General features: G+C 32.2%; 1 protein-coding gene across 1 annotated transcript in view; it reads right to left on the bottom strand.

Annotated features, from left to right (window-relative positions):
- The window catches only part of LOC143235863 (cell adhesion molecule Dscam1-like), a 185,382-nt gene that overhangs the window by 68,864 nt on the left and 101,222 nt on the right, over nt 1-15,296 (bottom strand). Inside the window, 5 exon segments of the mRNA XM_076474104.1 lie at nt 228-367; nt 834-989; nt 1,699-1,845; nt 3,001-3,238; nt 4,873-4,943. Coding sequence (XP_076330219.1) covers nt 228-367; nt 834-989; nt 1,699-1,845; nt 3,001-3,238; nt 4,873-4,943 — 752 coding nt within the window.

Here is a 15,296-nt window from a genome sequence, read left to right on the forward strand (position 1 = left end):
TTATCTGTGAGGTTTTATATAATGATTGATAAAAAGTATTAATCAAAATTCGTACAATTTTTCAATTGAAAAGTAACGTCAACCTTCTTAAGCTGCAGATATTATCTTCAGGATAAGCTAATTTAATATTACTACAGGATAGAAACCATGATTCAACACTCTAAAGAAAAAATAAACAGTTATAAATACGAACTGCACAAGTTATATATAATATTAAAAAGTATTACCTTCCTTCCTTCATTTGCTGTGCTCAAGTAAACTGTGTACTTTACAATTTCACCATTTGGTTTTAAAGGTGGTTTCCAGCTTACCATAATAGCATTTTGACCCATAATGAATACCTTAATGTTTTCTGGTTCTCCTGGAACTGAAAATGTAAAAAAACAAATTACTTACTTACTTACTCTATTTGTAAGTTGTTATTTATTCATATGTTTATTCTTTAATAAAGAAAATAGTGAGCAACTGTGTAAATTATTTATGATTAATAAACTATGGACTAGTCAAAAACAAAATGAACATTTTTAAAAACTCTCTCTACAAATGCAGGTGCATTATAAATAGAAAAAGTCAATAAAACAAATAACTTGAAAAGATCTAGTGCTTTTTTTCTAGATCTAATTCTAAGTTAACTGAGCTAACTCTCTAGTTCTTGAACTATGAAACCACAGGTAAAAAGAAAGGAGTATGTGTGTTTCTATTTAGCAAAGCCACCTCTGGCTGTCTGCTGAGTCCACCAAGGGGAATTGAACCCCTGATTTTAGCATTGTAAATCTGTAGATTTACCACTGTTCTAACAGGGGACAAAAAGAAATGAACTGGTTACAACATACCTCCTTCATGTGTATTACAATACACAGGGTCACTAAAAACACCATTTCCAGTTCTGGTGTATGCTGCCACTTGAATGGTATAATTTGTAAACGTTTCTAATCCAATAAGATTTATGAATAAATCTTCAGTTTCAACTTGAAGACTTCCTAAATTCTCTGAAAAAATATTTCCTATATCAATCACATAAACAATTAAAACAACAATGACATGAATTTGCAAAACAGTTTTTAAAATATTCAACTAAATAACACAAATAAAACAAACAGCACAAAAGTATTATTCTTCATAGGTTGACAGAGTACAACTTCCACTGCTGTAGAATAAAAGTAACAGATCAGTGTTATAATTTTTGTATTACACTTACATAAAGTATGTATGGCATACATACACACTCATATATTAAACATACATTATTTCATATTAAACATGCCTTTTTTAGAACATACAACTGAAACTAGGTGAAAAATTGAAATGTTACATTATTTTATGTAAAACAATAAATTCATTGCATATGCTGTTAAACAATTTTAGTTGTTTTTAAATCTTGGTTATCTTACTTCAATATGTATATTAAATAAAAAGAAGTATCTAATAAAATTACTAATATATTTAGCCAATTCATGTGCAATGCCATTAATATGATGTAAAACTATTACACCAACATAATAGTTCATATTCATAATGTTTCAACAGTTTTTCTACTTATAACAACGTGTAATTTCTAAAACAGAAAATAATTAGACTGGTTTCAATCACCTCTGTAATATTTTCTTCAGTACCTTTAGTAATATCCTGTATACTCCATTTTACTTGTACCTGTGAACAACAGTTTGTTTGTTACAGTACTTTTTTAGTATTAATTACCTGCCCATTTGATGATTGGCTTGTACATGACACAGAAACCAATCAAAACTCCATTAATTGATCTTACTGGGGGAGTTCTCCATTCTACATGTAAAGTCTGAGAAGATAATGCAGAACATGTAACACCATGTGGAGGTTGATCTGGAACTAAAAATATTTAGATCCATATGAGTTATAAAAATATTCACCTTAAATGACATATTATAAATTACAAGAACTTATAAGTGAAAGTAAATAATATGCCAACTGCACCATATCTGTTATATCCAGGGTTAACAAGACCTTTTGGCCCAATACAGAACCTCATTAGGTTGGCTGAGATATAACAGACACAGTAGTGGTCAAGATGCTATTTATATCATTTATTATTTGAACATCAAATGTTCTGACATGAAATAAGTTAAGTTCTTGAGCTGTTATTTCTAGTTTATTATTCATTACTGAACATAATTCATGTAACAATTAAAAGACAAGTAATAAAATATTAATATTGTATGCAGCTTCTTCAAGTAAAATATCCATAACTTCAAAAAACATTACACCTGTTTCCTGTCCAAAAGTTGCACTTCCTTAGGGTAAATAGGATTTTATCTACATATTTGTAGAAAACTTTTCACATTGAGAGTGTAAAAATAACTTGAAAATCTGGCAGTACAACTGTGAATGAAAATATGAACTTGAGCAAAACATTTTTCTTTTACTCAGATATCAACAAAACTGTATGACAGTTCAAAAGTTTATACTTTGCATTTTAAATATTCAACTCTAATGTAGTAAGGAATAACACACAAAAACAATAAAAAGAGATAAAAAGGGTAATTATCACATAGTTCAGAGCTACAAATTACGTTAGAATGCTAAGAAAGGAAACGTATGCATGCATTGTGAATAAAGTTTTACAAGGTTTGTATATTATAGCAACAGTAATTAGGGTGGAAAAAAACTAGCACACTATGACAATAATTTAAATAAGTCACTATCACAACAAGTTATTTACACACCATACATTATTAACATTGGCCTTTGATATTTTATATATACATATAACAGTTATACAGTAACTCATTTCAAATATGCCTTTTAATTTTCAGAATATAAAATTTTCGTAATTTTGTACTCAGAAACAGTACAAACTTACAGAGAAAAATAATTTGTAATGAATATATAAAAGATGTATCAGTACTAAAAATTCCTTACTTAACTTAGCATCTTGTTCAAGTTATATGTCACAACAAAGGAAATGTTTAATTACTTTAGCACTTGAACACTAATCTCAAATTCTAATTATTGAGAAAACATTACCATCTTCTTCAGTTAATACTAAAACTTCATCTGATCGAGGGCTTGCCCCCATAGAATTGTATGCTTGAACAAGTACATTGTATCTTGTAAACTTCTGTAGGTTTGATAATATACAAACTGTTGTATCTTCTGAATGAACCTCAAGGTTTTTGTAGTGGTACAATTCTGTGGAATTATGGACTTTGTATCCAATGTAGTATCCCTTAATTTTACCATTCTGAACATTCTTAGGAGGAGGCTAGATGCAGCAGAAGGAAAAATACAGAAATCTTAAAATTTTAAAGTTAAACTAACAATATTTTTCAAAATACATTTTTACTGTACTTTATTCGAACTTCTTCATAAGCCTTAAGAGGCACAAAGTCTTGGCAAATTTAGTTTCTTAAAAATAAAATAAATTATATCTTCTTCTTATTCGAACTTCTTCATAAGCCTTAAGAGGCACAAAGTCTTGGCAAATTTAGTTTCTTAAAAATAAAATAAATTATATCTTCTTTTAGGTAAAATTTTGGGCATTATGTTAATTTATAAAGTTTCTTAATAACTTCTATTATCATCTGTCTGGTTTGTAAGCATCTTCTTATATTAAAAAATGCATCTTCCATACAATCAATCATGAGTAACCATTTTTAGTACACTGTTTCTCAATTCCATCTTACGTTGTTCTATACAGAACCTTTCCTGGCAGATCATAGAGCCTGATGGATGATTCAGTACAGAGCCTGAAACATTTCTAAGCTAGCCAAAATCAAGAGCAGTTCAAAGAAACTAACTTTCTAACTTAAAATACTATTAGCATACATGTCAGTTCATATGGAAATGGAATAAGTAAATATGAAGTACAAAATACAACTGGCCACTTTTGGATAGCTTGTATTAGTTGAAAACTACAAATTCATATTGACTAGCCAGTGTATACTTTACAAACTGTTCAAAGGCCTTTATGATTTACAAAGATACCAATATATAGATTGAAATGCTAGTTCTAATATGCACAATTACTTAAACAGCTACCCCAGAGTAAGGTCTGTATTTCTAAACAAATCCCATTAATCCACCAACCAATGATACATGAGAATCTAAGCATTTGATCTCACTACCTTATTCGCGAGAGTACAAACACTTTCACACATGGCATTCCTGGGATCCCAAAATGATTAGAAACACAACATCTGATTCAGGATTCTGCAGCCATGAAAACTTACTATTAGATACTCTTTATATCTGGGTGACTATATAGGTATGTTTTAACTTTTCTTTCATAAGGAAAGTGCTATGCCACATAGATAAAGACAACTGTCAAGTCACTTGAAGTCTTTTACTAAGTTTGGTCCTGTTAGTTACAAAACCATGGGAGGAGTTTGCAGGCAAATAAACACACTCACAGACACGAAGCATAAATTAATAAAGAATGATGTGGCTGTTTGATATGTTACACATAAAAGATCAGTATATAAACTTATTCAAAGCACAATATCTATAAGTAAAATTATCATCATGACAACACATATTCAAAATCTTATCTTATTTTAAAATTTTTTATTACTCTAATTCTATTTTGTATGTCTCTTATACTAGCTCACAATTGTAGGTCTAATGACTCAGAACCCAAAAATGATGTGTTTTGATATTGCTAGTTTCAAGGTTGTAACACTGTGACTGTGAAACACCAGTTAAAACACAGATGTTTTCTGTACCTATGTCAATATAAAGGCACCTATGCAAACCATTATAAATTATTTTTATTTTTATTTTTTACTGTCCTTCATGTTGGGATTCCTATTGTTATTTAACAAAAGATCTAAAAAAGCATTATCTACTTTAAACATAATTCTCAATGTTTAATAAGTGTTGATACAAGCAATGACCTACCTCCCAGGTCACTTTAACAGATGATGAATTAAGTGCTTTGGCTTTGACTGATGTTGGTGGTCCACCTGGCACTAAAACAAACAAACAATTTAAGTAAGAAATACTCAAAATATGCAGTGTTATATGATAAACATTAGCAGGAACTAGTTAATAATATTTACATCAAAGAAAGAGAGCATTATAATATTTTTGTTCAAAATTTTTATTCATATCTGCATGAGTATCAATTGCTTATATTTGCTTACTACCAACTTTTGGGATGGTTTTATCTGATCAATTAATGAGATTTTGACTTTAAAACATGTAGCACGTCTACAGCCATAAAGTTCAGATCATACTTTTGAACTGATGGGACATGACCTCGACTCCTTGTACTCGTAGTTTAGTAAGCTAATCAACTTGATCATAATATCTCTCATACGTCTTGTCCTGCTTCAGAGATGAATAGCAATAATGTACCTTAAACCTATGAATATCTGTGCATACAATTGTTTTTTTCAAGCACAGATGCCATCCACTGGCACAGTGGTACATCTACAGAATTAAAATACTAGAAACCATGTTTTGATACCCATTGGGAGCAGATCACAAAGAGGTAATTGTGTAGCTTTGCACTTAACTACAAACAGCAATAACAAAGTATAAAATTTAAATATAATGGTTTCACTTCCCTAGCTGCATGCTAATGATATCATGACAAGACTAATCAAAAACTATTAGGCATTTTTGAGATAAATAAACTGAAGTAGGTACAGATTTTGTTAAGCACAAAGCTACACTATGAGGTATAATTACTATGCCTAAAGCTGAGCTGGTTTCAAAGTTGGATTTTTTAGCATTGTAAGCCTGCAGACATATCAGTGAGCAACTAGGGGCTAAACAGATTTGGAAATAAAACAACTGGATACTGTATATCACATTCAATAATGCATATACGTCTTTACACACTCAGTGCCAAATTGATCCTGTAGGTTCTACAACCTGTATTATTCACACAAGTGTAAATTAAAGATGTAGCATTTAACGTCACTGTAATGTGTATGCCTAGATAATTTTCAGAAAAAGCGAACGACATACTTAAGAAACAGATAAACATAATAATGATAAGTTTTCTTTGCAGAACAGTTAATGAAAATATTGCATTTTTTGTCACAAAACAGCCTGACTAATTAGCATAGCATGTTGAAAAATTCAAGCTTAATGTTAAGTATAAGTTTAGTTGGTAACAACTATTGTTATTAAGTATTATTCTAAGTGGGTGGCACCTATTCCTGTTAAGTATTATTTTAATTTGATAGTAGGTGTTCTTATATCCTGCTTTATCCAAATTAGGTGTTTTATATAACATAATAATAATGGAATTACAGGAAAAACTACAATTTGTTTGGGCAAGGTATCACATAATTGTTACATTGTCAATGGAAGTCATCATGCTTATACATTTTACAAAAATCTGGCTTATTATCACGATGTATGAAAGCCTAATAAATTAGTTGAATTTTTGTTTCTTTAATTATAATTTTATTCAATAAATGTTATCCACAATTTAACTTTGAATCTAGATTTTGTGCTTTACTATTATAAAATTGCATAAGAATACAATTATTTGAAAAGACAGGCATTAACCACAAATAAGCAAAAATAAATAGAAGATTAGTACCATAGTGGGAAAACTCCACTACACCCAAAACAGGTATGCTCTTTACCTGAAACCTAAATCATGCATTGCAGGTGGAATTTATGTGATCTGCCCTTGTCAGGCCCTAGTCAGTTAGCTGAGGTCCTACTGTTAGATGGAATTTTAAGATCATATCTCATAAATCCCATGTTGGTGGGTGGAGTATTTATATCACACACACACACATGCGTTCCAAACCTCCTGGAATCAAGACAAGGATGTAAGCAACAATGAAGTGGCCAAACCCTCTCCCCAACCTGAAGAAGTCTGAAAGGCAACACTCAAAAATCAGAATGATGGGATCCTATGTGCTATTCTCAATCTTAGGAAATAAAACTTATCTTGTCTGGAATTATAAACATACAATCTCACTCCCCAACCATGTGGACAAGGTAAATACCACTTGCCTCTGGAATTATGGGAAGGACCACTCTGTGTTTGAAATTATAAGACAGCCCAGAATAAGCAATATGGTACAATATTCCTATACATCCTGCCAAGATAACCGGGGATAAGTGCCAGAAAACTGAAGGGCTATAAATGAATAGAAGGCTTTTGTCTAAGACCTCCAATAGCTGGACATAAAAAAAAACTATTGGGATCTGATTGGTTACATAGGAGTTAAATAACAGTCATATGGATCCTAGAAAATTGTGATTTATTTATGTTGACCATAGACTCCATTCTAGAACACCACATTTCCAAGGGTAGATTTATTCTAAATATGCTTATGCCTGGAAGTGACAGGCTAAAGCATATTATTCTAAGAAACGTGGTGGACAAGGCATATTTGTTTATTTACATAACTAAGCAATAAACCATTTTGTATGAACCAAAATACCAGGAAAGTTTCTTTATTAACCTGAAGATCATCTAGGAAGGTCAAAACATTGTTCTCTCCTTATCGATAAAAGTGTTAATACCCATACCAGCCATTCTGAGATACAAATAAGTTTTCTGTTTAGAAACCAAGAATATTAACTCAGATGAGAGGTAAATCTTCGGTTTTATATTCAGCAATTATGGATCATCAATTATCATGCTTCATGTTGAAATAGTCTTTGGCAAGCTAAGAGGTGTAAATAACAAATTAGTTAGTGTTGTCTTTACTGCACTACACATAAATATGAACACTTGATTACCAACACATCTGAGATCGTTAGCTAAGGATTGTGCAGATAATAAAGATTGAATGCAACATTAACAACTTATTGACCTTTTAGCTAAATATGTTGATGCATCTGTGGGACAAGATATCTGATAAGATCAAATAATAGACACACAATAACACATAAATATAGGTAATCTACTTTCAATAAATAAATGGCACACAGTATTCCCTGGACCACTAGGAATGTAACTACTGCTAAGGTACAACATATGTTAAAAAATGGGATCATCTAGCTTTCTGAGGATGCTTGTTTGCCTTTAGTGTGTTTGTCAGAAATATCAAAGGTACACCCACGATTTGCATTAATTTTAGATGGGTAAACATGATGACTGATTCGTGCTATCATCTTCATGTTACCACGAAGAAATTAATATCTGGACATATTAGAAGGATCCAATGGTTCATTTATAAAGAATCTGATATTTGGATGTTGAAAAGTCAATCCTTTTAACAAGATCAGATCTAAGACTGCTTTCAGTACAAGAGATGGCTTATACGTGTTTCAAAAATGTCATTCGAACTGTGTAATGGGTCTGCCACCTTTAGGAGGTTAAAATGTGAAAAGTATCTGTTCTATGTTGCCAGTATATTAGTGTTTGGTTATCCTTGACGTACATGGAATCCCAGTGGATAAAATAGTTGGGTTAAAACTTAAACCAGTAAAATCTGCATTTCTGTGCATGGAAGGGGAATTTATTGGTAATGTTACTGGAAAAGATGGAACCTGTAGCAATGTGAAGTTGGTCTCAACTTGTGATTAAGTGAGAAACCTTCAGTACTTTGGGTTTTGAGACTTACTATTGAAAGTTTATGGTCAACTCTTTCAAGATGGATACACTACGATGAGCCCTTACCGAAGTTTAAATGTACTTCAGATGGAATAAGGAGTGTGAGGAAGCATTCCAGTTCCTAGATCATGCTTTATCAGAATCCCCAGTGTTAATGTATGTATATATGACATGACTGTGATCTCTTGACAAGACCTGTGAATATGGAACTGGAGCAGTGTTATTGTAGTTGCAGACCAAGTAGAGCACATAATCCTATAAGTTAGTCACATGCTTATGACTCCTGAGTACAGATACAAAGTAATGAAGAAAGAACAACTTAAGTTATAATCTTCATTAAACAGTGTCAACATTATTTATATGGTAGAAAGTTCACTATTCAAGTGGGCCATGATGATATGTACAAATGGGGTAATAGTATGCTGAATAAAAGTACTATAGGAACATGATTTAGTCACATGGTATCATTCAAGCCCACAACATGAAAACAGATGAGCTGATTTACCACATGTGGAAACATTGTCCATTTGCTGAATGTACAACCCTTGAACACACTGTGAAAATTGAAACTATTTCTGCCATAGTGGTGACAAGCCATCCAGTACAAGATCCTAATAATGGTTAGGTGCATTGACTAATGCTTCAGGAGTTCTAGAAGAAACAAGGAATGAACAAGGTCTAGTGTAGGAGTTTCTTGCTGTATGATAAGGTTTAGCACAACTGGATCAAATTGAGGATTATAGCACAGATGCATTTAACCTATGGTACTGGTGTGAACAGTTGTGAGTTCAGGAACACATGCTTTACCCTTACCATTAACCACCAAGTTGTGGTTCTTAGCCTGTATCATAACTAATGATCTCCAGTACTTTGAGGCTTGAGATTCTTCCACATTTCCAAAAAAAAAAAAAAGAAGGGCACTAGATTTACTCCTGAAAAAAATGAGGTTATCTGTAGTTACTCTTGCCAACCGACAGCTTCATGAAGTGGGCCAAAGCTTATCTATGGGAAATAAGTTAGCACAGACTATGGCTGGTGCACTGGTGAAACACTAAAGAACCATGTTCAAAGCATCTGAATAGATCCACATGGATCAGAGAATTAACTTCACAGACAAATATTCTATACGTTATGTAAAGCTTTGGGTGTGGTGAAAATGCACACACTTCATCTTATTACTCCCATTACATATTTGTTTAGAAGTGTATAAATACATGTAAATTTTGATTCATATGTTGTTTTATTCAGACCTCATGTATATGAAAATGTGCAAATTTACCCGTTTTTACATAGAAAATAGGTTAATTTGTAAATTTCATTATCCAGGTCACAAAGGCAAAGTTTGAAGGGAATAATGGCCATTTTGTATACTTTCACAACATAAGCAATTAAGAAATAACACGTACTACCCAGGAACAAAATTTGTGTTACATAATGTAATCATCCATGACAAGATAGATTGGAAAGAAACAGATCTAGAAGTAATGAAGATATCTGAAGTTGGTAAAAAAGCTGACAATTTCCCCTACATTGTAATGGTTTTCAATAATAATTTAGGGGAAATAGAAAGAGCTTAAGAGTATATCTGATGGAAGATGCAAACTCCAAGCAAAGAAGTAATTGAAGTTGTAGGTTATATATATATATTGCACTTCTGGATGAGATAAGTAATATTTAAATGTTTTTAAAGTTTAGAAATGTTATTGTAGTTAATTTAGTTGGGATATGACATTTGCAGGTTTTAATACTAGAGGTAATCCTAAAACTGTGAGTCTTATGATGAAAGGAATTTTAAAAAAAAATTATTTGAAATTCAAGGCTATATGTTTTGTCTGTAGAGATATAGGATGGAAAAAGGGGAAGGCATGATATTATATGTAAAATGATAGTTACAGTGTGTTCAAGTTCTGGATATCAAATATGACAGCAATGAGATTTAATTTATTTATGTTTCGTTTAGAGGTTACAAGAGTAGAAGACTTTTAATAGGAATTTGTTACAGACCACCAGATGAAACTGATGAAAATTAATGAGTATCCGTACAATGAGATAAGTAACTCAAAATTTAATGAGGCTATAATTATGTGAGATTTTCATTTTAGGCATACATGTTAGGAAATTTTAGATTCAACTATGATGGAGACAAGTTTTAGAGACTATTCAGGATGGTTTACTTCAACAATTGGTTAAGAAACCTGCTTAGAACAATTATATTTTAGATTTATTTTTCCTTCTAAGAAAATAGCTCAATTTGTTGAAGAAACTGATAAATATTCAAGATAGGCATGGTCCTTGTAGATTAAAAAGGGTAGCTCAAAGTGAAAACAACTAGGTTGGCTCAAAAATGATATAAAATTAGAGAAAATCATTACAGATATAAGAAATTTCAATTACTGCAGTTATGTGAGTTTTGAAGAGTTATAGAAGATAAACAAACTTAGTAAAATGGGAAGTTAAGAAATTAAAAAGTACGTGAAAAAAGGATGACTAAAAATGTAAAACTTAAAAGTAAGGATTTCTTTAACTACATAATATGTAAGAAAATGATAGGATGGGAGTAGAGCTTTGAGGGGTTATACACAAAGACTAATATTTGATGTTATAGGATGGCTGAGTTGATAACTTATAATTTTTTCTTCAGTTTTTATTAATAAAGATTTAAGAAATATTCCTCATCCTGAACTGATACTAGATGGAAAGAAGATTGAAAAAGATGACAGATAAAAAAACATAATTCTTCTACCCCAAATGATATCTACCTATGGGTTTTGAAATAGGTTAAAGATTCAATATGGAAGCCTTGAATAACATACAGGTGTCAGGAGATTGAGAGTTAGCTAATGTTATTCCTGTTTTCAAAGGAAGTGATAAAAATTGTCACAGAAATTATAGACATATTAGTCTTAAATCAGTGGTAAAAAACATGTTTGCTCTTCTGATAAAAGAGTCTTTGAAAAATAATTTAATAAAGAAAGATTATAAAATTTTGTTGGATTGTCAGGATGGTTTTACTAGAGGGAAAATCTTGTATTATTAATGTCATTCTTTAAAGAGTTTTTTGCTTATGTAGATGAAGGAACGTGTAGATTTGGTGTATTTAGATTTTCAGAAATCATTTGAAATATTCGTACATAAAAGGCATTTTATAAGATTACTTCTGTAAGTGTAAGAATAGGTTGATTCATTCAATAGAAAATTGGCTAGGTGGAAATAAACAGAAGGTTGCTGCAAATGGAGTGCAGTCAAACGGGAGTAGTCTCAGGATTTGGATACCTCAGGGTTCAGTTTTAGGATTATTGTTCTTTTACACTTACCTCAAAAACATAGTTGAGATAACAGTCAAAAACTTATTCACAGTATTAAAGTCTTAGGTGTTGCTGGCTGTGAAGTGTATGCTACTGTTTTTCAAAATGATTTTGAGTGTTTTTTGTGTTAGATAAATAAATGGAATTTTAATTTTAAATATAATAAATGCAAGGAAAAACAATTTTAATTATTAGTTTAATTTTGATAGAAATAACCATTATAGTGCTATGGAAGAAAAAGGTCAAGGTATTCATGTTGATCAGTCTCTTAGGACATCTAAGCTGATACAAATGGCAAGGTAAATAGAATTTTAGAATTAAGTACATAAATATTGAATACAATTCTCAAAAGCTTCTAATGTCAATGTGTAGGTCATTTGTTAGGCCATTTTTGAAGTATTGTGTTCATGTCTTGGGCTCCTAACTTTAGAGAGAACATTAAAATGTTGGTAAGAGTTCAGAGGATGGCTACTAGGTTTATAACTAGAATGCAAATATTATCATGTTAAGATAGGGTAAGTTTTTTGAAATTTTTTTCTCTTTTAAAAAAAGAAGAGCTCAAACATCATTGAGATGTTTAAGATTGTTAAAGGAATTAATAGTGTTGATGCATAATCTTTCTTTATATTTAATGGTGTGAATGATAAAACTAGGAAACACAAATAAATTTGGACAGGGTAAGACTCGTCTTTAGCTAATACAGCATTATTTTTCTAACAGTATGATTGGACTCTAGAATGGGTCGCCTTCAGATGTGGTAGATACAGTTAAAGTATTTAAGAAAATTCTTCCTAAATATTAGAATGATAAGGGGTTATTTTGAGGTAGTTTTAAAGTTTTGTTTAATTTAGTAAATATGACTGCCTAGATGAATCAAAAGGTCCTTGCTGTCCTTTAAGATTATGCTATGGATGGTGCTAGTAAATGTACTGCTAAATACACATACAATTTTCACAATTGAAAGTGATAGCTAGAAATTTGAAAGTGCAACTGAAAGAGAGTTCTGGCATCTGGGTGATATTGTATGGTAATATGCATGTACTATATGCCCAGTACTTAATATACTATATATTTAATACCAAAATCAGAATAATTTGTTGATCATAAGATCAGCTGAACCAAATCAGCTCCATAAATCTTTACTTTTAAGAGATACTGATCAGGGTTGCACTGCATGAAATATGATAAGAAACTCAAAATAATAAAAATAATAAATATAAATAAATGTATAATATTATGAGATTTAAGATATTTAGACTAAATATTTGTGTTTTTTGTTATAATTTATAAACATTCTAAAATGAAAAAAAGGATAATTTACATTTATTTCCTAATTTTTTTATGTTGGTTATGAGGTCATGCATATTTACAGACACCTACGTAGTTAGGTTCCTGAAAATAACAAACAAAAATATAAAGCTTTACTGAAAACAAACGTTTGAAATGTATATAGGACGTTTTAGAGATTACACAAATAATACTTAAGACTTTTGAGATAAAGAATAGTTTTTAATCATGACACGAAAATTGCTTCACACTCAGACTAATAACAAAACAGGCTCAATGTTTTCACAAACAAATCTTTAGAAAAAATAATTAATATTTAATTATGATTTCTTTTGTCCAAAAACTTGAAACCTTTACTATAAGTCAAACAAATTTTGTGAAGGTACACCTATTGCATCAAAAGTTATAGCATAAATACTCAAGTCATGTATATTATACCACACCCATGAAGAAAGGGTTAATAGTAAAATTGTTTTATTAACTTCAGAACGTGCATGGCCTAGCGCGTTAAGGCGTGCGCTTCGTAATCTGAGGGTCGCGGGTTCGCGCCCGAGTCGCGCCAAAACATGCTCGCCCTCCAAGTCGTGGGGGCGTTATAATGTGACGGTCAATACCACTATTCGTTGATAAAAGAGTAGCCCAAGAGTTGGCGGTGGGTGGTGATGACTAGCTGTTTTCCCTCTAGTCTTACACTGTTAAATTAGGGACGGCTATCACAGATAGCCCTCGAGTTGCTTTGTGCGAAATTCCAAAACAAACAAACTTTAGAACGTAACAGTACCACATGCTCAAAGGATTTAAAAAGTGGTGTCGAAAGCTATAGGGTTAAACAACGTGAAAAGGGAAATAATGGATTTGATCTAACAATTGCGACTGTTATATAATATTAATTGTGTTTACTGATGTGTAAGGTATTTTTTGAAGATACAATACGTTTGAGAAAATACTTTAATTTCTACAGGAAAATATTTGGTAACTAATGAAGAAAAGAGACTCAGCAGCGACAGACACTATGGAAAAATGATAGGAAAAATGTGAACACTGTAAAATTAACCTAAATACTAGCTTGTCAAAAGTTTAATACCACACCAAAAAGAAGTCCTCAACAGGGTAGGAAATACCAAATAAGAGTAGTGTGTTGCACAGCCATCATTGCGAATAACTGCAAACATTCACTTTGGCATGGTCGATATAAGCATTTGCAGAAGGCTCTGGCTGGAATGTTATTCCAAGTGGTAAAATGGCTTCATGAACATCATGCACTGTTTAGAATTGACGTCCATTTCTATAGACTTCCCTTGCTATCCACCCCCAAACATTTTTAATGGGGTTCAGTTCGAGCAAACATGCTGGATGGTCTACAAGAATCATGTTATTCACCATGAAGAAGTCCTTTGTCCTGAGAGCATTGTGGATTGCAGCGTTGTTTTGCTGAAAGATCCAGTCATTTCCACACAAGCGAGGGCCTTCAGTCAATAAGGATGATCTCTCCAACATGCCAATGTAGCCAGCCACTGTTTGACGCCTCTGTATAACCTGAAGCTTCATTGTTCCATGGAAGGAGAAAGCACCCCAGATAATGATGAAACCTCCTCCACTCTGTCGTGTAAAAAATGTCTCCGGTGGGATATCCTTATTGTGCCAGTAACGTTAGAAGCTATCTGGACCATCCAGGTTAATTTTTTCCTCATCAGAGAACAAAATTTTCTTCCACTTTTCCACGTCCCATATTTGGTGCTTCTCAGCAAAGTTTAACCGAACTGTTTCGTGGTGTGAAAGGAGGCTGGCCTTTGAAGACGTTTACGGTTTTTAAAGCCTTTCTCTCATAGATGCTGTTTTATTGTTCTTGAGCTACATTCTGCGTCCATGAGGGCCTTAATCTGGTTCGACGATTGGCTGGTGTCTTGCCAGACAACCTATCTAATCTTCCTGCTCAACGCTGGCGAAATTTTCTTGGGCCGACCACTTGAAATTTTCGTTCCGTATCCCTCAGGGTCTTTTAAGAAATTTGTAACAGCAGTTTTACTAAGCCCAATCTCACCATTGGCACATTGAGAGAGACCATGCTTTTGCAGCTTGACAATTCTGCCATGTTCAAACTTTGTCAACTTTTTAGCCTTTGCCATGTTTTTATCCAATGTAACACAGGAGATGTCAGTGGGAGATGTTGACAACGCTAATGCTCGAACACAAAT

This window comes from Tachypleus tridentatus, chromosome 12, assembly GCF_004210375.1.
Source record: "Tachypleus tridentatus isolate NWPU-2018 chromosome 12, ASM421037v1, whole genome shotgun sequence".
Taxonomy (NCBI): domain Eukaryota; kingdom Metazoa; phylum Arthropoda; class Merostomata; order Xiphosura; family Limulidae; genus Tachypleus; species Tachypleus tridentatus.